Source organism: Tetrao urogallus (genome assembly GCF_951394365.1).
Source record: "Tetrao urogallus genome assembly, chromosome: 1".
Taxonomy (NCBI): domain Eukaryota; kingdom Metazoa; phylum Chordata; class Aves; order Galliformes; family Phasianidae; genus Tetrao; species Tetrao urogallus.
In genome coordinates this window covers 80,509,098-80,535,158 of record NC_136813.1, presented here as the reverse complement: position 1 = coordinate 80,535,158, position 26,061 = coordinate 80,509,098, and the positions used below count along the sequence as shown (strand labels likewise).

At 33.5% G+C, this 26,061-nt stretch overlaps 1 protein-coding gene across 1 annotated transcript in view; it reads left to right on the top strand.

The window, feature by feature from the left end:
- Nucleotides 1–26,061, top strand: part of DMD (dystrophin) — a gene marked incomplete at both ends in the record, with an annotated part of 1,041,552 nt that overhangs the window by 450,544 nt on the left and 564,947 nt on the right. Inside the window, 7 exons of the mRNA XM_079549062.1 lie at nucleotides 1,514–1,642; nucleotides 3,368–3,538; nucleotides 7,975–8,097; nucleotides 9,311–9,448; nucleotides 11,243–11,395; nucleotides 12,326–12,508; nucleotides 25,613–25,807. Of these exons, the coding sequence (XP_079405188.1) occupies nucleotides 1,514–1,642; nucleotides 3,368–3,538; nucleotides 7,975–8,097; nucleotides 9,311–9,448; nucleotides 11,243–11,395; nucleotides 12,326–12,508; nucleotides 25,613–25,807 (1,092 nt within the window). The remainder of the gene's footprint in view (nucleotides 1–1,513; nucleotides 1,643–3,367; nucleotides 3,539–7,974; nucleotides 8,098–9,310; nucleotides 9,449–11,242; nucleotides 11,396–12,325; nucleotides 12,509–25,612; nucleotides 25,808–26,061) is intronic.

Below are 26,061 nucleotides of genomic sequence, written 5' to 3'. Positions count from 1 at the left end.
TTTATCTACATACGACCTGGAAGTCACCACCTGCATGTTGGTTTGGTCCTCAGAATAGATGTGATGTGTGTGAATTAAATTCATTTCAAAGCAAGTGAATTAGAAGCTCTGTGAGTACTGTGCACCTAATGTGCTCAAGAACAATGATATAGTCCTCCTCTGTGGTGGTCCTCCTCTAGGCAATTTTGTGGTGCATGTTTTGATGCGGATATTTTGTTAAGGGGCCCAGATTAAACCTCATACAAAGCAAATCCCTGAACCACATTTAATTTAAATTCAGGAGTCCCAGCAGCTTAGAACTACTGGCAGTCATAAAACTTTACTCTCCCCTTCATGTTGTCCTGAAGAGTTGACAAAAGCAAAGAAGGAGTATTAACCATACAGTGGCTGAACGCTTAAGAAAATCTTGTATGATGTTTCTTTTCCTGATGGAATCAGAATGCAGTTTGAAGTCAGAGAACTGAAGTAGTTCTCAGGGATACATTAGACTTAACTTTTCAGAGCTTGGTGTTTTAGAACTCTACTAGGGACCATTATCTTAAGAATGCTTCTGTAACAGATAGGCAGCATCACTACAGGGCTTCTTCATCTATAGGCAGCGTACAAGTGCAAACATCCATTTGTGTCTGCTCTATCTGGAAGACTGAAGCATTTGATGTAGCATGATGTAGGTCCTCAGCTTCAATGTGGAACTGATTATTAGAAATATATATTGGAGTTTACAGATGGCTGTAGTTATGTCATTGATAAGGTTATGTAGCAGTATTGCAGTTTCTGTAGAGTAATACTTTTAATGACCAAAAGGAACAGGTAAATAAATTATTACAGCTGTTGCCACTGCCACACTACTAAAATATCCATATTCTAATAGTGTGCTAATAAGTACATATGGCTCACTTATAAGTTTGAGGTGGGTGTGAATACACCTCATTCTAGTGATCTCATCAGAAAAGACAGAAGATTTATAAATAAAAAAAGAAAGTTTTATTGGAATATCAATGGCAGTAGCTTTTTAAAAGTAGAATATGAAAGCAGAGAAGCTAGGTGAATTGTACATGAAAATTATATATATGTATATAAAACACACTTTCTTGACTGTGATTTTGCAGGTGAATCTTTGTTTCCATCCTAGTTTCAATCAACTTAGTAGCTCACCAAAAAGCAAGCCTGATTCTTGGGAAATTTCACCTCCATTAGCCCTGGCTGCCAGCTTCCTGTTCCTCTCAGCAGTCTCACTGAGCTGCAGATGCCTGTTTCTTGCTGTGACTGTATCACCCTCCTGTCTGTCTCTTAGGAAGATTCTGTCTCTTCTAGAATGTCGTTCAAAGAAATAAAGCATATAAATTGAAAGCAAACACATAGAGTAGATTTTGTCCTTCACGTAACAAGCAGATATTATATGAAATAAATTTTGTTTCATAACATGCATGTTTGCCACAATTGGCATAAATATGGCTATTATTTCAGTTCTGATTACTTTTTTGTATGCAGTATTTACCTTTTTTACATACAGGAATATCAAAAGCACATGGAGGCTTTTGATCAGAAAGTAGCTAATGTCACAACTTGGATATATCGTGCTGAAATACTGTTGGATGAATCTGATAAGCAAAAGCCCCAGCAAAAAGAGGAAACTCTTAAGGTAAAAAAATGTGATTTTCTGGAGAACATTAATTTTATTCTGAAAAGGAATGTGTCAGAACTAGCGTATTTTGAAAGGTATCCAAAATTGATTAACATTATTTTCTCTGTGATAAAGCTACCCTCTGGCTTGTAGATTACTTAGTAACTTTGTATCACACAGCAAAAGTTAAGTCCCTACAGGAATAAAACCAGATACATTACAAGTCTTGGTTACTTCATGGTGAGTAGAACATCTTTTTAAACCTGTGTTTGCTGGAAAATACTGCTTAACAGAGCAGGTTAAACACAAACCTTTTCTCCTGTGTTTTCATTTTAAATACTTTTCTATTTTTCTTTTATTCTTTTCTGATATCTATGGTATCTGCATTTGATTTCTCTGTCATATGATTGTTTTAGTCCTATGAACACTGCTTGCACTGATGCCAGTCCAACACCATGAACAAGAATATTACATGGTGAATAAGCTGTGTAATAATGGCTTAGCACACTGATCTAAAGGCTTTATTTGGCCTCTTACATCATTTGATGAAGACTGATGAAAAGTGACATGTAAGATAATTGTGACAAAGTATCTATTTAAAATAACTTCTTTGTCAAGGACTTTGAGTTATTATCTATATGGATTTTTATATGTGTATTTACTGTAGTAATCAGTGTGAAATGTTGCATATTATCAGAGAAATAGTTTGCAAATCAAAATCAGAATTGCATTGCTGATGCTAACATAGTGATACCATTTACCAAAAAAAAATCCAAGACAATCAAAATTTCTAAGTAGCACTTGCACAGAGCAAAAGTCAATGGCTCATTGATCTCAGAAGGATTACAGGATAGACTTCTGAAGCAAGATTAACAATTTTGACACTGCGAAGCACAAAGTACAATTATCTTTGCCATCGATAAAAATTTACAATTGTGTTGAACAATGGCATTTCATAGACATTGTAAAATACTTCCTAATGCCCAGATGTGTTTATGATTCCTTAATATGTAGCTCCCCTTTTTTGCCTGTGCCCATATTGACATGTACTGTTACAATTATTATCACAGAAGAAGAAGATATTGTTTTCTTTTGGATAGATCTGTATAAAAAAATCACACTGGTGTTCATCTCATTGTATTTCCATCCCTCCACTGAACCTTATTGAACAGTAATGAAAGTAGCAACTATTACCTTAAGTTCTTTAATGTATGAATTATGATCACAAAATCACAGAATGGCTTGAAGTGGAAGGGACCCTAAACACTATCCTGTTCCAAATCCTTGCCACAGACACCCACTACATCAGGCTGCCCAGGTCCCTGTCCAGCCTTGAGCACATCCAGGGATGTGGCACTTGAATCTTTGAGCAACCTGTGCCAGTGCATTAACACAATTAGCAACTCTCCTTATCTTTAGGAACATAAAATAATTGATTGTGCCCTCAAATATGTTGAGGATTGTATTATGGCAGATAACCTGTCTAGAAATACTGTCCACCGTTATTTTCCAATAGAAGATCAGAAAACAGATATATAGATACATTCCTGCTATAAATGTTGAGGAGCGTGAGTAAGAATGTTACCTAATGTATTTGTACTGTGTTTGCATGCTCATGCATAATTGTCTGAATTTGCTTTATGGTTTTGCTCCCTATTCCTTTGCACACTCTCTCTCTCTCTCTTTCTCTCTCTTTGCATTTATTACTAACTTCAAGCCCTGTCTCTTGCTCACGGACTGTAGCGCTTAAAGGCTGAGCTGAATGATATGCATCCAAAGGTGGACTCAGTGCGTGACCAAGCAGTAGACTTGATGACAAACCGTGGTGATCACTGCAGGAAAGTAATAGAGCCTAAACTATCAGAGCTCAACCATCGATTTGCTGCCATATCACAAAGAATTAAGAGTGGAAAGGTAGGAAGACTTGCTTCCATATGGAGATGCATACAGAATGGTATCTGGATAAGGTGCACAGTTAAAACTTATCAGTGAACTATAGAGTCTTCAAAAGCTAAGATTTTAAAGGAAAATATATTAAAATCTTAATTTTATTTATTTATTTATTTATTTTAAGTGTCAGTGTTTGAGAGGGGTTTGGCATTAAGGGACTTCTTTCACTACTGCATAAATAGTGATATTCACTAAGTTTATATAAACATACACCTGTTATCTCACTAACACAAAAAATGAATGTCATTTAGGAAATAATAAGATTCTTAATCTTCTCAAATGACTGTCCATAACTATTTTTTTGTGTGCGTGTATTTGTTTGGAGGGGCTAATTTTTATTAAATATCTTTTCCTATGAGGCCAAGACTCGTCAAGGTTTGATATGCATGTATTTGTATATGTATATTTCAACAGTACTTCAAATAATTATCTCTTCAATTAGTTTGAGTACTGAATTGAGTTCAGTTTGAATTAGGGCATTTTTAGACAAGTTTTGCCAAGTTCACTTCTGACGTGGAATGAGAGAGGATATAAATCATTTCTTTTCTCCATTGTTTTCACTACCTTTATTGTGAAGAGTAGTTTTGTAGATTAAAGCAGGCAGCCACGTAGGGTGCATAGCAGGACTGTATGGATCCTGATCCTATGTATTTGTGGTAGCTAGTGTAATAGCACGGGAAATCAATGCACAGAGGATCAGTGGCAGAGAAGGAAATAAGCCTTATAAATGCATAAGTAAGGTTGCATGGTTTCCATCTACTGTTCTGGGCTTTCACAGGGCTCAGTGCCCTCTGTAATCAGCACATTGTTTGTACGTATTTGAGTTGATTTAGTTTTCGTTTGTGGAACAGAACATATCCTATTAGGAGGAAAAAAAAAAAAAAAAAAAAGAAAAGCTTAATGATAGAAACTGTGAAGCAGTGTGAAATAATTGTGTCAATATTTGCGTGAAAACAAGAGAGGAAGTTAAAAGGGCTTCCAGGAAAGCTGAGGAGAATGCCAGGGTATGATTTGGGTTTTCTTTTCTTCAGTATATTACTTAATTGCACACTTATAAACTGCAGTGATGAACAGTGGCATGTAATTGTCATTGTTGAATTAAAAATGAATCATATTAATCTTAAATGCAAGAATTGTGCAAAGAAGGATATGTGTGAATACTTTAGAAAACTGTTTTTTATGGCCTCTCACTTTGAGAAGTATGTGTTATTTTGACCTTTTTTTTTTTACTTCAGGGTATATTAGCCTTTCTTGAAAAACAAGTACTCTCTCATAGCCTGTATACAGGCAAAAAACTGCTGGATTGTTTAAAACTGATGCTCTATTTGGCTGAGAAATTAAAAGACTACTTGTTTTGTAATACAAGCAAGTTCCAACAATTGTCTGACTGTATCATTTCATCTTTGCTAGCTAAGATGAAATTTAACTGGGTGATTTCCAAATCATTTTGCTCTTCAGGGGTGCGAGTACCTTCTTTAACTGAGTGCAGAGTCATTGACATTATTTCTTTGACCAATGTAACATTTCTTACTGCACAATGATAAACAAGACATGTTTTTTTCCAAAGCAGCTTCTTTTCTAGCTAGTTTTAACATAAATTTTGAGGAATATTGATTCTGTGCTATTGTGGAGGCTAGCAACACCTAAGGGTTCACACAGCAACTCACTGAGAACTCATCCCCTCAGTGAGATAGAGGGTAAGAATAGGAAAAGTGAAACTGAGAAAACTTGCAGGTTGATATACAATCTCGTAAGTAAGGGGAGAAAAGCAAGTGACACAAAGACTCATTACATTCCCTAAGCACACTGATGCTCAGCCTATTTCTCATCAATGGATACTTTGGAAGTTGTACCCCACTTCTTCTTCCTCTCTCTTACGTTTGTTTGGTAGGTTGGTTTGGTTTTGCTTCTTTTTTTTTCTGTTTGCTTCTTACTTTGATTTTCTGGAACTAATCATTACATGATACGGTATCCCTTCGGCCAATTCAGGTCATCTGTCCCCTCCCAACTTTCCCAACCCCCAGCCATTGTGGTGGGGTACCTTTTTACTGTGACCTAGAGTAATTGTGTTAGGGATCTTGTTTTGTTTTGTTTTTTTTGTTTTTTTCCTGGCAGCCATCAGTAGTATTTCAGCAGTTGCAGTGTGCTTCTACTCATTACAGAAGGACAAACTGTAGACAGAGGATATGTAGGTAGAAACGACTCTGTTGTGTAACATTTCCATTCTGAATACTGCAATATGGAGCTCCTTCTGAGTTTTGCCATACTCTTCCACAGTGTTGTAAGATGAAATGTTGTAATGATGCATCCTTTGATGAAGTGATCTAAATGATCAGAGTATAGATTACTTAGTATTTTGCTATTATTTCTGCCTTAGTTGAAGTAGTTGCTAGGTAAGAAGCTGAGCTTCTTGATGAAAATTTGTGAGCACAGTATGTTTCCTTATGAATATCAACCATTGTTATATTTCCATTAGTGTGTACAAGCGTACAAAGTCTTTGTCATGAAAATGATCAACCAGATACAATTATAATATTTTTACTCTAAATCTCCCAGTTTATCTGGGAACAACTGATAAAGTTTTACACATCTTCTGAGTGTTAATTGATGTATAGCCTCTTTTGTTTGACTGAATAGCTTTGATTATTAACATCTTGATTACAAACATATGCTTTATAATAAAGACCAATGTGTTGTAGAGAAATATACAAGGGAAGTGACAAAAATATAATGTACTTATGCCTTTAGTAGGTAGACAGAAGTACATCCAGGAGATTCTAGGTCATTAAGAGAAGAACAGGTTAGAGATCACTTTGTGAGACTGAATGGGTGCAAGTCTATGGGGTTTGATGACATACATTCCAGGGTCCTGAAGGAACTGGCTGATATGACTGCCAAGTCACTCACCATCATATTTGAAAAGTCATGGCTGTCAGGTGAAGTCCCTGGTCACTGGAAAAAGGAAAACATGACTTCCATTTTTAAGAAAGGAAGAGAGGAAAACCTGGGAAACTACAGGCCAGTGAGCCTCACCTCTTTGCCTAGGAAGTTCATGGAGCAGATCCTCCTGGAGGTTGAATTACAGCATGTGCAAGACAAGAAGGTGATCAGAGACAGCCAGTATGGCTTCGCCAAGGGCTGATCGTGCCTGACCAATCTGTTGGCCTTCTATGATGGAGTGACAACATCTGTGGACAAAAGAAGGACAACTGATGATGTCTGCCTAGATGTGGTCCTGCACCCCGTACTTATCTCTAAATTGGAGAGATTTGCAGGCTGGTCTGTTGGATAAGAAAGAATTGGTTGGACGGTCACAGGGGTTATGACTAACAAATCTATGCCCAGGTGAAGACCAGTCACAAGCAGTGTCTCCCAAGGGTAACTCTTGGGACTGGTGCACTTCAACATACTAATCAGTAACATAGACAAGGAGATCGAGTGTACTCTCAGCAAATTTACTCATGACGCTAATCTGAGTGGTGTAGTCAATATGACGGAAAGAAGGGATGCCATCCAGAGTGACTTGGACAAGAATGAAAACTGGGCCCACATGAACTGAATGAAGTTTAACACGGCCAAGTGCAGAGTGTTACACTTGGATCAGTGCAATCCCAGATACGTCTACAGACTCATCAAGAGCAGCCCTGTGGAGAAGGATGTAGGGGTCCTGGTGGACAAAAAGCTGGACATGATCTAGCAGTGTACTGTTGTAGCCCAGATGGCCAACAGTTTCCTGGGCTGCATCAAAAGAGGGGTGACGGCAGGGAAAGATAGTCCCTCTCTGCTTTGCCTTTGTTAGACCTCACATGGAGTGCTTTCTTAAAGAAGGTTTTGTTTACTTCTGTTTTTACTATGTTACATAGTATCATTAAGTGGATATCTTCTGTGAAGTTTAACTGTTTTGTTTTGTTTTAAGATGGATACTATGTAATCAATCTGGGATTTTTGCTGTTCTTTTTGACAGAACAATGATTTCAAAACACTGAGACAAATTATCCTGAAATTGTTCTCAATTGGTAGTAGAAGGTACTTATCCATCTAAATGGATTGCTTGTTGCTATACTATTTCTGAGGATTGTTAAAACTTAATTTTTTAGACAATTTATCTGAGCCTATTCTTGCACACAAATGTGAAAATATCTTTTTTTTCTTTAAATCTTACTTTGCCACAGAATTCTTATATTTCTTACATGAGAACTCTAGAGTATTCTTAAGTACCAATCTTTATTTGTGTATGTGGGTAGTTGGAGTTGCATGGTGATAATTTTTTCATCTTATGGAAAATCTACTAATGTTTTAGTAATAGGAAGTGGAACAGATGTCTGTTCTTGTTTATGCTTCTAATAAGACTATTAAATATGTAATTTAAATAAATTATATCTGTATTTTTCCCATTCTAGCCCTTCATTCCTTTGAAGGAATTGGAGCAATTTGACTTCGATATACAAAAATTACTTGAACCACTGGAGGTTGAAATTCAGCAGGGGGTGAATCTGAAAGAGGAGGACTTCAATAAAGATATGGTAATTTGGTTGAAATGGAAGTTTGAGTGAAGTAGATAGAAAGATGAAAAAGTCCTGAGTGAAAATGAGAAACTACCTTATTTGTCTTAAGGTCTTTAGATATGACTTGGACAGAATTTTACTATGCTAATATATTATAAATTCAAATGTTCCAAATTAGCATTAGTTCAGAAGTCATGTAAAAGAAGACATTCACTAACGACAGATAACACAGAGATTAGTTATTAACATGTATGGTCATACCTTATATTGTGAATAATACATGTGACTGTGATAAGTTTTATTATTTATGTTTCCTATTTGTTAATAGTAAAACAATGTAAGTGTATTAAAACAAAAACAAAACGTCACAAACAAAATACTGCCGTGAATTCTTTAATACAATTTTCAGAGGAATGACATGTCTTAGATAGCCAATCATCTTTAGGATCCTCACTTTGTGAATCCTCAGCAAGATCGGATATATATTTCTTTATAGGCAATATAAGTAAAAAGTATTGTATTTCCTTTCAAGGTATTATTCACAGATAGATCTTTCAGATCAATGCTAAAATGAAATATTTTTTTTTTTTTTTTTTTTTTTTAATGCAGGAAAAACATAAGCAATTTGAGGCGGTATTTACTCAAGGGGTAAATAATAAGTGAATTAAGTTTTATTGGATAATGTTCCAATGCTTGAGCATATTTTTTCTGTTTATATACATAGGATGTTTAGTGTTGTTTCAAAAATGGTCTTGAAATCTGTAGGAAGAGATTCACCTTCTGTATCGAGTGCATAGTGGTACCATTTTCAATGCTAGAATAGCTGTTTTGTATTGTGATGATACTATTATGTGAAATACTTAGGAATCACATTGTCCTAGCGTACTGACAATATCAATGACTACTGAAACTTTCTTAGAGTATTTCAGATACACCTTTCTGTTTTAAAGTTAGAAATATTTTATCCTTTTGCCTTTAATGTTTTCATCCTCTTATCCTGGATGTTCTGTAAAGTCTAGTATCAAACATCTGTAGCTTTTCATTTGCTGTTTTATTCGTACCTTTCAAGTGATATAGAAAGTAAGTGAAAGCTATTGTGTCTTCAGAACAGAACTGCAAGTAGCTTTTAGATCTTTAGCATAGGAGGTATAAGTTTATATGTCGAAAACTCCTAGTACTTAAGCGGTAGTTGAATTAAATGCCCATTTTACCTGTTATTATTTTAAATCAGAGTGAAGAGGATGAGAGCACAGTGAAAGAATTGCTGCAAAGGGGCGACACGCTTCAGAAAAGAATCACAGATGAGAGACAACGGGAGGAAATAAAGATAAAACAGCAGCTGTTGCAGACTAAACATAATGCTCTCAAGGTATAGGAGCTACCATTATAAGCACATACAAATAAGACAGATTTTTCTTCATTTCAGGGCAATGTTCTGTAAAGTTAAATGAATCCTCATTACTATTTAGAGATGAATCATTTGAAACTATTCAGCTATAAGCATGTATTTGCTTCTACACTTTTCTTGAAGCTTTGGAAAAGGCATATTAATTATGCAGTGTAATGGACACTGTTTTGTCACAGTTTTGTTAAACCAGGTGATTGCCAATTGGACAGTAAACACTTATTTGATTATATTACCTTTTTTAAATATGTTTTGCACTTTTTATGTTTCTCCAACAGAATTCCAGACCTTAGTTACAATACAGCCTCACAAATTTAGATTCTGGGTGGTAGAACACTTTTGTTGTAATTAATAATCTGGTTTATACTTCATTAAAAAAAATAGCATGCTGATCTCTTTCAACATGAAAAGTGACACTTCCCTCTTTAAAATACTGGTGGGGTAAATTATAATCTATATCAATATATCTGTATCAGTAGACTTAGCAGCTAAGAAGCTGAAAATCAAAGTCGTACGTCTAAATTCTGTGCTGAGAGATTTATTTGAGGATGCCAGCTTTCTGGAGAAAAATAAAATATGGAAAGGAAGAATTTTGTAGTTGAAAGATCACCTTTGGTCACCTAAGAGGCATAGTCTCTGGCAGTTGTAGCTGAAATGTTTATCCTTCATCAGGAGGAATTTTTCTTGAAAATTTTTTTTAGTTCTTCTTGACTCTAGGAACACATTTTTACATGTGTTTACGCATGTTTAGATTTAATTATTACTTATTTTTGAGCATCATCTTTTGTTTCCTATGGATTTCATTCTAATTTTTACAATTGAACTGTGTGAATGCAGTAAAATAATAGATGGAATATGTTGTCATTTTGTTCACATTACACAGTAACTTGAAATCTGCTAGGTTTGTCTTGGATTTTTTCAAGTTAAACAGAACTAATTCAAATTTTTTGTGGAGGAGAAGACTCCTTTCAGAGCTATACTATTGGCCAGATTTTTACTGGTTGTTTTCCTTTTGAGTTATTCAGTTCAGCATTCAACTTTGTCAAATAAAATTTTCAAGAAAGGTTGAAGCAAATTTGTTTATGGTTTTTTTTTTTTTTTTTTTAATAAATTATGTAAGTTTTTTCTAAAGTTGCTTCTTAGTAAGATGCTTTCACTACAGTGAAAGTATTTTCTGAACTCTTCATGAATGAAGCTAAGGACATAAGGTATATTTATAATACTATCAAGGAAGTTGTGTTTTTTAATGTCCTGTTCAATAGAAGTTTTAATACTTTTATAAATCTGAGTCACAAACACATTTGGTATGCAATGGTCTATAATACATTTTTGCGTTGAAATTATTTTCTTTTGAATAGCTACAGAATTCTCACGTAGGCTAGAATTTCACAATTGATTACAAAACACAGGAAGCCCACTTGTACCTAGCTACTAAGTGGGCTGTGTTTCCTTCCATCCAGTAAGTATTCTGAGGAAAATTGTTTTATATGTAAAAATATTGATATTTATGTAGGACTTCTCTGAATATTGCTGACTGCTCACTGATTTATTCATGTACCCTCAGCTTAAACATTTACCTGTCAAACTGATGAAAATACCCTGTGTTCAGATACTTCCACATTTGATTTAAATATCATCATTTAATTAAAAATAGTGGACCTGTGTACTTTTCCTTTTTTTCCTTCAGTGTACACAAATGCCAATTCATATTTTATAAGTCTTTCATCCATATTCTAATAATATCTGCACTGTGAACAGGACTTGAGGTCTCAAAGAAGAAAAAAGGCTTTAGAGATTTCTCATCAATGGTATCAGTACAAGAGACAGGCTGATGACCTAATGACATGGCTTGATGACATTGAGAAAAAGTTAGCCAGTCTACCAGACCACAAAGATGAACAGAAGCTAAAGGTAATGTTTTTTTGGTGGTGGCAATGATAGATCATTTTGAGATATAAATTTATTAATTTAAAAAATGGAAATGAAATGAATAGTTCAATAGATGTAAAATATTATTATTTCAATAGATTATTTCTGATTTATAATAAAACAAATGCTAACAATCTGTATTCAAATTGGTATTTCTTTGTTGTACTATCTCTTGTATTCTTTTGTTACAATAATTGTTACATAAATCATTTGAAAAACATTAAATAAATTTTTTTGTCAATGTGGAGTGTGCAATGTATTAAGAAGCATCAAATGTTTTTTAGTAAAAATTGTAATTGATTTTATGTATCTTTGTTCCAGATGAACTAATGACTTACCGATATATGGATGGCCTCTATCTCATGTTAGCACATTCATTTTCATCTGAACATTCATATGTCATTGTCAAAATCTGTAGATTTATTTACATATTGTCAAAGGTTTTCCTAGTTTTTTTTTGCCTCGTCTTTCTTTGCTTCATTCTCTGTTGAGTTTCCTGCAGAGTAAAACAGGAATTAAACACTGCATTGAAGATTCAGATAATATATTTGTAAACTGTCCGAACTATCTGTCATGAATATGCTGACCCTTATGGATTAAAAAAATAATAATACTCTTCAACTGCCCATTACAGTGTACTAGCAAGAATCAAAATGTAAAACCTGTTGGCCTTTGCTAACTAATTCTCAGATTGTACTAGATTCTAATATACCTACAGCCAGTCTCCAAGGAGATTTCTTAATCTCAGGTTTTTTTTTTGTTGTGTTTACCTCTAAGATTAGAAATAGCTGAACATTTTAACTGTAACAATAAAATTGAAATGGAAGCTCTGACAGAAGTATTTTGCTAATTCTAAGTTGATTGATCTAGTTAGCTAACTGTCCTGGGCCCTGTATTGGTTTTGCTCACTAGGAGATTGGTGGAGAGTTGGAGAAGAAGAAGGAAGATCTGAATGCGGTGAACAGGCAGGCTGAACGCCTGTCTAAGGATGGGGCTGCAAAAGCAGTGGAGCCAACCCTGGTACAGCTCAGCAAGCGCTGGCGAGATTTTGAGAGCAAATTTGCTCAGTTTCGAAGACTCAACTATGCACAAATTGTGAGTTGTTATTGGCAAACCCGTATGTTTGCAACTGCTACTGCTAATAGAATCCTACTAACACTGAGAGCATCAGGGTCAGTGTCAACTCTTCAGATATTAATGAGAAAAACCCTATTGTTTGCAAGTGGGAAAGTCGTTGTATTCTAATACAGTAGTTCTCTGTTTTGGTCTGAAAATTGCCCTTCACTTAAATCAGCCAATTAACGAAAACTCAGCAATGAAAAGCTCATGTTTATTTCTGTTGCTTCATTATTTTTCCGTAACATTTTCCAGTTTAAAAATGTCAGTTTGCCATGCATGCATTTTTGTTCAGTGAATGTGTATATCCAAAAAAGTGTTATTTTCAAACTACCCATTCCATGCCAATTTCAGTTGTTTTTATTTGTCCATAATACATCTTTATACCTACTTTAGAAAGAGATTAATTTTTTTCTCCTTCCACTTTTATACATAGCCTCTTCTTCAAATACTTGAAATCTCAAAGGAGTTTTTTGCAAGAAACTGTACTTTTAAATTGAATAAGAGATGAAAATCATTTTCTAAGCTAACTTAATGTTTTCTTATTTTGAAGGGTTTAATATAAAATATTATTATATTCTTACTGGTTTATAGATGCTGCAGTAACTGGATAAATAAAACAGAAGTCAACTGTCACTATTCCAGGTTTATGATCAAAATAATATTGCACAAGTTAGCCATATGGATGGTTGTGAAATAACTACTTTTGCACTCATATGGCAGTTTTTGGTTGTCATTCTTCTTACTGTGTTTATTGGCTTTTGAACTTTAGATTTTATGGGATTAAAGAGAAGATTGACACCTGTTTGTTGTTAGGAAGTTGTTACATTTATTACATTGTGCTCTTCTGTAGTCTTAAAAACGGTAGTGGAAAAGAAAATACAGTCCTTTAATGCGCTGAGTTAATGTAATTAACCTGTTTTTATTTTGAACTCTCTGACTATTAAGTTACATAATATATATATAAAAACAATAATTGAGATAGCTATGCTGTTAATGGAAACAATCAGACAATCATTAATTTTGGTTTGTATGTTATTAAATCTTGTTCCATCTGATTACTCTTTTCGGGTTACTATGGTTTATATTAAACTTGATGGACAGAATCACTTCCAAACCATTTATTTATATTGGCATGGAGCTAGAACAGGCTTCACTTTGTCTTGTAAATAAGGTTTTTTAATAATGAATATATTTGTTCTTTTGATATGAAAGAAACAAGAATCTGCCATTCATATTAAACATACTCACCCAACACCTACGATGATAGAGGGCAAGTATATCCATTATAAAATTTTACCAGCAAATCATATTTTTCTTTAAATTATGTGAAGTAGACAAATTGCTATATGGGTTTTTGAATTGGTCAATTAAATATAGCCACTGACTTTTTAGGCGTGCAACCATTACATGTGCTCTTATTGTTAAATTATTTATACGGTATATTTATATTTTTGTAATGGTTAAAAGTTTTAAGTATTCTTCAATGTCTTAAAAAAATTTAGTTAATGAAATATACATGTGTGCAGGTCAATTACGTTGTGCTTTTCATTTCATATGCAAAATACCATTCTCTATTGACAATGACCACTGTGGTATTAATGTGAAATGTGTTAGACGTTTTACAGAAGCTACTGAAACTGATGAGAAGTGTTGTATTTTCACGGTCACATCAGAATGAGGAGGAATACAAGGCGCCTCGTTACTATTTTAGTTAGTCTTTTAGTTTTTCCAAATCATTGAAACAAAGTTAATTTCCCAACTTCCTTTTTTTTGCTGCTGTTGTTGTTCTTTCTTTTAATACAGCATAAGTTCCTACCTCACAGGGATGTTGTGAGGGGTTAGTTAGTTGTTCAAGACTTGAGCATACAGAAGAAAAAAGAAAACTTGAACTATTCACTTGAACACATGCATATACCAGCAAAAAAAAAAAATGCTTTCTGTTACCCACCAGCTGAATAAAAACGTACAATGAAACTACAAAATTGAATTTATTTTTGAAGCAAAAGAAGTAGAAAATTTCTGCATTTTTCATTTGCAATTAATGATGTATACAATTACAGACATATAAGAGTTGAAAGTTATTGTTAAAAGGCAATGAGGTTTTAACTGTACTGTATATCTTGCAATTCATTATGATTAATTGAATAAACATAGCAAGATGCTGCTGTGGCTTGATGACAGAATTGCATTTCTTACTTTATTAGAGCTAATATAATTCTGATATCAAAGTATGAAATCAGAGTGATTATGTTCCCCCTTATTTACTTTTCCCCAATTTGGGGGTTTGAGGGGGGAGGGAGGGGTGGAGGGGAAGATCTGCGAAAAGGATGCATAAACATAAGAATTGAGTATCTCTGTCATGGTAGATTCTCATAAAGTTGTGATTCTCTCACAGATGTGTAGTAGATAGTGTCCACCAACAATCTGAAAAATAAGTGTGTGTCACCAGTTCTCTTAATAAGTATGGTGTAGCTGAAAGCATAGGCTTAAAAAGGTGAAGCATAATTATTTTCCACTACACAAAAAGCTTTTTTTTGTTGTTGCTGTTGTTGTTGTTGTTACCTCAAACACTACCTGTTCTTTATGCCAACTTGAGACATAGTTTAGTTTATTATAACTTAATTCAGTCGTGGACATTGGAAATTACGAGAATTCATATTATCTTAAGACTATTTTTGGGATAGGAGGAATACTTTTCCTTCAATTCAGTAATAGCTGTCAAAATTATATACCTGCTTGTATATATACTGGCAAAGAAAGTAGACTTGCATAAATGATATCAGTAATTTTATTGGTAACACAAATAAAAATTCCATTGGAACTAATGGTCATTTTACTTCTGACATATTTTGGCCTGGATTTTTTTTCCATACTGGGAAAAATAAGTTGATCAAAAGGTAAAAATCAGGAGAAAGTCCTTTTCATACCACGTAAACCTTGTGGTGAACAAGAATGAATAAGGAAAATAACTGTGTAGAATATGCATTTTTTTCTTCGAGGTAAGTGGTTAGAGTAGTTCAAAGCAATTAACGGTGACATAAGTCAAATACCAGTACTTTTAGTACTTTTAGTACTTTTAGTACTTCCTATGAAAAAAAGGACCATAAGCCTCATTTTCAAAATAAAATACCTTATTCTGTTAAAGATTCTATGAAGCATTCAGAAGTTCAAACTAATTGTCTCTTAATTGGGTACTTGTTCCAGGTGAGGGAGCATGTGATCAGCTTCTGGAACCTGATTAAGGACTGATCAAATTTATTTTACATCTGAAATTCAAGAGTTGGTTTAAATTCACTCTTCTAAGGACATCTTCCAATTTTCAGTTAGTGTTTCCCTATTGAGCTCCATTAGTTCTCTTTAATGAAATCTAAACTTGTTTTTACAGATAAAATATGTTTACCTACAAAAAAATATTTTCTAAAATGTAAAATCAAACAGTAACGGAAATAAAATGTGTCACAGCTAGATAAACACAAGTCTTGTGTCCTAATTATATACCTGCATCCATATAATCTTAATACTTTGATACTCCTTTGCTGTCATTGTTTTAGATCATTATTTTCCATGGTTGTCAGAACCAGAGGCACTGGAATAAAATGAGTATTTCTCCTTATATTTTATATATATATATATATATATATATATATATATATATATATATATATATATATATATTTTTTTTTTTTTCAGTAAATGAATTAATAGTGGTTGAGACAAGCTAATTCATCTTTATTGTCATGAGGAGTAGGGGAGAGGATGAAATGATGAAAGAAGAGGCATTAGAAAAGAAAAACAGGAAAATACTTAGTGGGCGAGAAGAGAACTGTAGAAATGGATTGGAATACAGAATCTGTTTAACCTCTGTGTTTTGGGTCTTTCAAGGACAGGACAGAAGTGATTCAGTGATACCATTTAACTTCTGTATTAACAGAGGCAGCTGTTTAACTGAGGCAGCTTTACACAGTACAGCCAAACACAGACCTCTTTTGGCTGTGACTGTAGAGGAGAATGAATGAGAATCTTTAGGAAGAAAATCACAACTGAGTGTATACATCAGCTTTTTAGCATCCATCAGGAAAATCAGGAAATCTGTTAGCATTACTATTAGAAAATTCATTCAAAATCATTTAATTTTATTTCAAATACTTCTAGTTTCATGTCTCTTTTAGGATTCTGGCAAGAAAGCTGAAGGAAATACACTGAATATAGGCATTGGATGTAGCTGAAGAGGAGCTGGTATTACAGATGCGTTTTAAAATGCACTTTGCATTCTCTGTTTCTAAAAGATAGAGTGATGTGATAATTTAAGAGAAGGCCATTGATAGCCTTCTTCTGTATGATGTGAAACCATCTCATACAGTACTTTAAGTTCTTCTAAAGTGTGTTTTTCTTGCCTTTTATTTGCTTATTCATTCTGTTCAGTATTGTCATGGCAAATCCATAATATTTTATTAGAGCAAATTTTAAAACAAACTTCCTTTCAGATGACCGAACTTCACACAAAAAACATTTCTCTCTACCTTTTTTTCATTATCTCTTATGGTCTTTAATGAAGCAATCTGAATTACGTTCCCTGGTTTGAAAGTGAAGTTCAACACCTTTAACTCATTGCATGGGAATGAATAGCCTTGCTGCAAATAGGACTGTCTTAGGATGTTGTCTTAAATTATATGAAGTGGTTACTGTAATATAGTCTAAAACATGGCACAGGCTTTACTTATTGTCCTCGGTGTGGTAAGGGTGGTAACAAGACTAGCATCCTTTGGTTAAGGAAACCTGTGACAACCAATTTGTCTCTCCATTCAGTTTTCTTTGGCCAAAACTGCATTATCCTGGTATAGTATTTTCTTCCTAATAATTGCCTAGCTACTGGGGAAACAAACCAGCTAATTGGCTAATTGCCATCTTAATTTCTCAGATATATCAAAATTTATTAACATAGTAAATTATGTAACTAAATAGATAAATAAGTTTGCTATCAAAATTACTTGGTCATACTGTGAAGTTAAATAATAAGAGGAAAGACCTGCTGCAGAGTGATCTGGCCCTAAAAGCAGTACCTTTTGAAGATATGATAATCATCTCCTGTTAAATTAAGGAAACAGGAGTTAAGGATGACATTTTCATTTATTTTTTCTTGTTGTTTCATAGATGCTTCTGAATATATTCACAAGGGTGCCCATAGAAATGAATTTTTATATGTATGGTTTGATTGCTGAATAGCTATGTAGGTATATTTATTTAGTGCTGGATTTACAGTAGTTTCTTGCCTGCTATTTAAAAAAAAAAAAAAAAAAAATCTGTCTTAGAGCAACAGAATCAGCCTAAAAAACAAATCCTATCATTATCCTGCATGATCACATCTGTATAAATGTAGATTACCTCTGAAAGGTGACACTATTTAAGGTTTAAATCGTTGCTCTTTGAAGTTGTTAGCATTAAACACTACAGAGGTACTTCAGTGTGGTGGGGGTTTTTTTGTTTGTTTGTTTGTTTGTTTTTGTTATTTTCTAAATTACTCCAACAAACAGCTAACACATAGTTGGCTTAAATATCTTCAAAATTAATATTACAATTAAACAATTTCAAAACGAAGTAGTCAATTTAGATCTCAAGTGGATTGTATTTTAACATGTCTGTGCTATATTTAACATTGGTTGTTTTCTTGGTGGTCAGTCAGTAGAGTAACAGATTAAATTCACAGCAGCCCTAAGGCTTCGTGCTGTGTGACCAGAGTGCTTCTGCCATCTTAATAAATCATCCTCTAAGTGAGCTAACGTTGACCAAAGTCTTATCATGGGAGGGCTGCCATGCAACACAGCATACAGAATACAGAATACAGAAACTTAGTCTGTCCCTGTGTGCTTCTCTATAGCTTACACAGTTTTGAAATTGTGTTTTGAGTTAAAAGAATTTGAAATTCATTGCATTCTTTAGGGTAGTTACAGTTATGTTAGAGAGTTTGATTTTTTTTTTTAATGCTGGTTTAGCAGGATGCACAGATGCTCACAATTGCATATCATGGTTACAAGGATATATGACTGTGTAAAAAAATTTAATCTTCCAGAGCATAAATTAAATACTTCCTTAAGTATGTAATTTCCTTGATAATATATGTGCTTTTGCAGCTGTGAAAAATATTACTAGGCAAATGCAAGAAATGGCTAACAGCTCTATGGACATTTTTAGTCTATAGCTAAATATAAGAACTTCAAAATGCATCTTGTTTGCTGGAGGGTGAGACACATAAATCGATTCAAAATGTGTCTTCAAGGTAATCCCATAAAACATTCTAAATATATGTCTTTAATATCTATTTTAAAGCCAGACAAAGATGTATATTATGCAGTGTCCAGATTTTTTTTTTTTTTTTCATTCCAAAATGTAATATGAATACATAAGCATTTACTTTTTTACAGATTTCTATGAGTAAGATACTGACTTCTGTGGAAGTATGCATGAAAGGGGTAGGGATTATAAAATGCTTTTACCATGACATGTAATTTTGCTTGTCAGTTTTGAATTACTGCAATTACTGGATTGAAATAATCCACCTTTTATCAGAAGTAATTAATATACATGCATAATTTATTTATAGCGAGACATTTTCCAAATCCCAATAGTTCAAATTAATCTATTAGGGCATAGTAATATTAGATTTTGTCTTTCTTCATGAGTGGTCATGTTACGGATATGACATAAGATACACAGTGCTCCATTTTCTTGTACATTCTAAAAGAGCAGGTTTATGTCATACAGAATAAAATGTATTTATAGTCTCATGTCCTAGTTCCATCACTTTTGAAATTAATTTACTTAGTGAATGGATACTAATGGAAGTTGTCAGGATTAAAAATCAAAACCAGGACTGCTACAGTTTTGTGTTTGTGCTGGTCCTGAGTCTCTTCTTTGTGTACATGACAGGAGGTCTTCAGTAAAAAGCAATGACTAAGTTTTCAAATAAGCCACATCTGAGTTCAGTATGCAGCAGTACATCAGTCTCCTGAGCCTGAGGCGAGTCCAGATCATGACATAGTTATCTAAGCCAAAATAAAATAAAATCCCTGCTAAGTGGCTAGACAAGGAAAAGGGATTGCAAAAACCATTTTCTTCTTTGTCTAGGGTATTTTACATCTTGTAGGTTCTGAAGGCCTGATGGGGTGCGGAATCCTAAGGAATGGCTGTAGTATCAGAATGCCTTGATGTAGTTTTCAAAGTTATATACATGTATGTCTTGAAAAAGAAAAAAGAAAAAAGAAAAAAGAAAAAAAAAAAAAAAAAAAAAAAAAGGAAATAAAAAAAAAAATCCCCCCCCAAAGTTACAACTGTGAATACCACCAATATAATTTGAGTTAAATGTTTGAAGTTAATCAGTATAACTTCTATCTCTTATTTTCATTTCAATGTGAAAATAATGCATTCAAAGAAAAAAAAAAAAAAAAAAAAAAAAAAGAAGAAGAAATGGGGGTAGAATAAAAATTTATCCAAGTCTTTGAGCCAAGCAACTACACATATTTATCCAGTCCACTATATAAAGCATATCAGGCAGTGGCATGACTACCAGACTTTTGGTGAGATGTCTCACAACTGAAGCCTAAAAGAGCAGGGAAAGGTGTTTTTCTTTAGGAGAAAACCTTGGCAGTTTATTCAAGACCCGAAGTCAGCAGTAAGACAGTAAGTTTGCACTGGTCTATGTCTGTTAATTGATGGTTTTCAAAATTAAATCCTACAATTTTTTATTTCTATTCTATGTAAAATTTTCTTCTTTTATCTTTTGCCCCTCCCCCTCCCCCCCAAGTTAATGCTATTGTGAAGAATAGTTGATTTTTAATAGTTTTCTTTTGATCTGTAACTCATGGAATGAAAACCATAAATGCAGCATTTCTTAGCCAGTATGCATGACTGAGTGGTGAAGTGTTGTGAAGACCTAAAGCACACTCTGTCCAAGAATGAATTTCTATGCTAACAGAATATAGACCTCTTAACTGATTGAATGAGGAGGTAGCAAAATGATGTCTAGTTACTGTACAGACATTTCTGATATCAGTCTAAAAGTTTGGATTTGGAGTTCCTGACTTTGGTTTTCTTTGAATTCTTCTATGCGGAAGAAGATTCCAAAGGAATTATTTTTGGTATGAACATAGTATTTTTCAAAAATGAAATTATGTCACATTTCAGTGTTGGAGTGTCAATAGAGAGTTGATTTGCCCTTATGTTGAAATTCCTTCCTCTGTGTTCATTTCACTGAGGAATGTCATTCTGAAGTAAAGGAAGCATCCATTTAAAGTCTAAGTCACTAAGTCAGATACAGTCATCAAAATACATATTTTATGTTTTCCAGTGTGCAGCCCTTTCTGGACAACAAGCATGAACAGAAAAATCACATGAGAAAATAATTATTACAATCTTACTTAAAAATGTGATTCTTAAAAAAAAAAGTTAGCACTAAGATGTTTTAATACATCTTAGTGCTAACATATGCTTTTTTAAGACCTTTCCTTTATGAAATTACATAAGCATTTTATACATTTTTACTCCTGCAGTGAGAACTAAAGTTTCCGTGTAATTGAAAGACAGTCATCTGCTGTACTGATAGATGATAACTTGCTTGTGATTGAATAAGGGCATCAAACTTTATAGTAGCAGTTGCATATTCTTTGCATCATTTTGATCTACTTTTTAAATATGTATACACAGGTAAGGTGTGCTAGCAGTAGTGAAGATACAGAATTTGTCTTTCTGAATGTTATCTGATAATTTCTCACAGTTGGCTTAGCAACAAATATATAAAAACTTATTTACATAAAAATGGAAAGTGATATTATTGATCTCTGACAGCACTTGATCAGGCTTTTGCATTTTTAATTCTGTGTCCAGTATATTGGTGCTAACTATGGTGTTAATTATAGCTTCATATTTTTGTATTTGTGCATCTATGTTTATTCCTTGGAGTTGAGGTTTTGCATTCTTTTTGCACTCTCATCATATCTTACAGCTAATTATAAAGAATACTTTCTCAAGCCTTAGTTCACCTCAGGAGAAAGCATGTGTTTAATTGTCTTTTCCTTCTCATCAGGATGCTACAAGAGTAGTGTCATGGTGCAGTAGCTAGCTGCTGCACTCCTGCATATTCTGTTTGCATGAAATTATTAACTTAAAACAACAGCACGTTCAACTTGCTATTAGTTTGGGTGTCTACAGTGACAAGACACCAAAAACAGAACAGTTGTCGAGTTGTCAACTGCAGTTGTAAATGCAAAATAGGTTTTGGGGCTATAGACTCTTGCAGTGATATTGAAATCATTCCATTTGTAGGAGGAAAAGAAATGAATATACTGAGATAGGTAAAATAGGTGGGGAGACAAAACAGACAGGCACAGCATTCTGCAAGGCTTATTAACTGTGACAGTACTAGATGATACTGTTGTAGAAATTGGGAATAATTATTTCAGATACTTCTTTTGTGGGGAAATTTGTAGGCAAAACTGCATTACTCCTGTAGGTTTGATTTTATTTATTTGTTTTGTGTATTGCTCTTCTCTGTGAGGGGGAATTCGTGGAGGTATTTCTTATCTTTGTGCTATACCTTGTAGAACTTAACTGTTTATTACATGTATGTAAAGTCACATTTATGAATAGATTCTGTATCTTAATTAAAAATGTGCAATTACAGGGAAGAAAATTCATCTTATTCTACTGATAACAATGATAGCAATAAACACATATTCTACAGAAATACTGAAGTAAACAGCCCTTTATACCATCATTTTCTCCATCATTAATTTGTTTTATATATTACGTTATTTTAAAAATATATATATTTCAATATTTTCAAATACTTATCTAATGTATTTTTGCCACTTTTTTCATTGTGCATTCAAAAAATCCTTCAAAAGGTATAAAGCTTCAGTATTCTTATTTAATCTTACTCTTAATTTTTGTAAACTCTTAACCAATTTTGCTTCTCATTAATCATTTTTCCATTAGTAATGGCACATATATTTAATGAATTGGTATTATTTCTAAAAGCTGTGGGTCACAGCTGCCACCATTTCCTTTTTTTTTTTTTTTTGGGGGGGGGGGGGGGGAAAGGGGGGGGGGCTACCTCTTACAGTGCTAGCATATTATTCAGTTTCATGTGTACATTTCTGGTAAAGATGCTTGCCCAGAATGTAGGGAAGGACTGTGCCTGTTGTATCTTCGTGATAATTCCAGCAAACTTTGAAAAAAACAAAACAAAACAAAAATATCTTTCTTTACTCATTAAAATGATCAATTTTGTGTATGCCTATTCTCCATTCCTTAGTGCAAGATGCCTTAAACTCTGTTATCCTACTATCAACAAATCAAGATAGAATGAAAGAAATTCCTGCAGTGTCTTGAAAAACTCACTTCTGCAGTTTCAGCACGTTTCAGACTCATTTATTTATTCAGAAACTAATTCACTTGGATTCCTCTTCTTTAGAATAAAGTATGAAATAATATTGCCAAATATGAAGATGGGTTCTGGTGGACTTCTTTCAAATTGTAATTCATCTATGTATTTATCTGGTTGTAGTAATTTACAGTTTAACTTTTAATATAAATAAACAAATTGTTAAGTACAATAAAATTGTGGCTCTATGTAGCTCACAGGAATTGATGGGCATTAAATATTACACATACTTTGGGGGATGAGTAAACCATATAGATCAGTTCAGCCCTGCCTTCAAATTTTAGTAAATTTTGCCTGGAAGAGTACTCTTCTATCACTCATTTGTAGCAAATGGGTGGATATTTTGGCATTACTCTAACTAATTAGGCACAATAAGTGGCTAATAAGTAATCACACATCAAATTTCTATTTGATTTTTATCTGATTTCAGGATTTTTTTTTTTAGAGTAAGAGGGCACAGATTCTATTTTATGTAAACAGTTATTATGTGTATACTCTATATATACACAGTTATTAGACTAAATTCAGATTAGAAAAGTAGAATAATAAAGTGTCAGAATTTAATTATCTTGTGTGTGTCATTTCACGTGTTCCTGTAACCTTATTTTGAGTGAATAACCTCATACCCCTTACTTGAATATCAATAATCTGTCTTCTCTGCCAAACAGGGAAAAGCTGTTAATTTTTTTTTTTTTTTTTTTTTGTAAAGATGTAGTTCCTCATTGTATGTAGAAGAGTCTCAGCACAGTCTTGAGGAATGGAAATATATTGCTGCATGGCTCAGTGGCTTATTGAGGATCTCCCATTATCTAATCAACACAGAGAGCTTTTTTCTTTGTGTTAACTGGGGTAAAATGTTATTCTTGCAGAGTGTGATTCATGAAACATATGGGGAAGGGAGAGGACCAATTTTTAAACATTTTATTTTATATAATTATATAACATAAAAACTATAGTAGTGATATGATGGCAGTAAGAGTTTTCAGTGTTAGCAGATGTCCTGAGAAAGTCATTTTGTTAAAATGGTATAAGCAAAGCAATTAAATTTGCATAGGAAATGCAGCAGAATAATACAAATCTAGAGATAACTTCATGAATTTTATTTGTAATATGCATTAATATGCATACAGCTACTCAAATGTCTGTATGCATATTTTAAGACTTTTAAAAGAAAGCTGAAGAACCAAATGCTAAGATGAGTAACAGAGGGGAGAAATCATGAAAAGATGGATATGGAAAATAGATCAATTAAAATGAGACACCTTGCTGAGGTAGTGTGTAGGAAATAGTGTTTGGTTTTGTTTTCCTTTACTAATGATGCTGTTCTCTCCAGAACCATAGATGCATTCACAGACAGTGCTCCAAAATCCTCGATTATCTGTATTGGGACTGGAACAACTAAGTAATGAGATTTTTGAATGTTAACCAACAATTGCTTGTAACATTTCTTTGAGGTCTTCAATAAGTAAAGTTTGAATTTTTGAGAAGGCAAGGACCAAGCTCAGTGAATTTGTGCTCCCACACTAGGAATCCTATGTGCTGTGATAAAATAAACAAATAGTAAGCTATGCTTATCAAATCAGAGTTTATATATTTCTAAATATAAATACATATATATAATATTCTGAATGACATACAGGTGAATATCTATTTGGAGTTCAGTTAAATGAAGCTTCAAGCACAATTTTTTTTTTTTTTTTTTTTTTTTTTTTTTTTGTAATGGTCTACAAACACATCAAATCAGAAAAATGGAGAATTAATGTGTTACCATTTTATCACCTAATATATCAATATATTTCCAAAACCTATAGATCAACACTCTGTTTTGACACAAAATACTCAGGGCTCTCTTGCACTTGGTGTATGCATGTGCTTTCAGAATAGCGTGTCTAGTTCATATTTGTCCAAATTACCAAAAATACAGATCTTTAGGGAAAAAAAAAAAAAAAAAATTATATATATATATATATATATATATACACACACACATATATATATATAATTTTTTTTATATATATATACACACACATATATATATATATATATATATGTATTTCTGAAGAAATGTATTGTTGGGAGTTCCTCTGTGAATTTTATCCATTAAATATTCCAATACTGAAATTCCAAATTATACTTCCAAGGTTGAAGAGAGAGATTTTAGTATGTTACTGTAAGTACTGAATTGACCTAGTTGTTTTATCTTGCATGTAACCTAAGAAATTGTATCTGTAAGGCAAGTCATTATTTTATTTGACACCTTTAAATGTCAGTATTTTGGGCTTTGCGTGCATGGAATTTCTATAAAGAAGGATATATTCTTAGAGATTTAACAGTTTAAGATGAAATTGTTAGCACTAAAATCCCAGTAATATCATAATCTCAAAGTATTTTTGCATTTCCTATCTTAATTTCACTGGAAAAAGAGAAGTTTGTATACTTCCCTATGCATCAATTTTAGTATCTGCCATTTCAGTCAAATTAGGGGAACGTGAGTGATCTGTGTAAAATAACTCAAATATTTCTGCTTTTGGCCTTGTAAATAATTTTTAATTGGTTCTAGGTCATGAACTGGAAATTGCAATAAATTATACATTTGTGTAGAGGTGAGAAACTAAAGGAAACATTCTCTTGTATATCTGTACTAGCAAACAGTTCACGAAGATACAACTTTTGTGATGACTGAAAGTATGACTGTGGAAACCGCTTACGTGCCTTCTACATACCTGGCAGAGATCCTTCAGCTTCTGCAAGCCTTGTCTGAAGTAGAAGAACGCCTTAATTCTCCTGTTCTGCAGGCTAAGGACTGTGAGGACCTCTTGAAACAAGAAGAATGTCTCAAGGTAAGATGGAATGTTTTCTTTATAATATTACGCTTGTCTGATTTTGGGACTGCTTTTTATTGGCAGCCTGTGTTCACTTACACATTTTTATAAGTACTCAACTCCGCTGTGATTTGTGTGTATATGGATGTTTAGATATGAAGACACATTGCTATGAAATGTAAGAGCACTGGTGGTCTCATATGTTTTTATCTGTTTCACCCAGATTAGTAAGAAAAGTGATTCTGTGAAAAGCAAAGGCATTAAGGTATCTG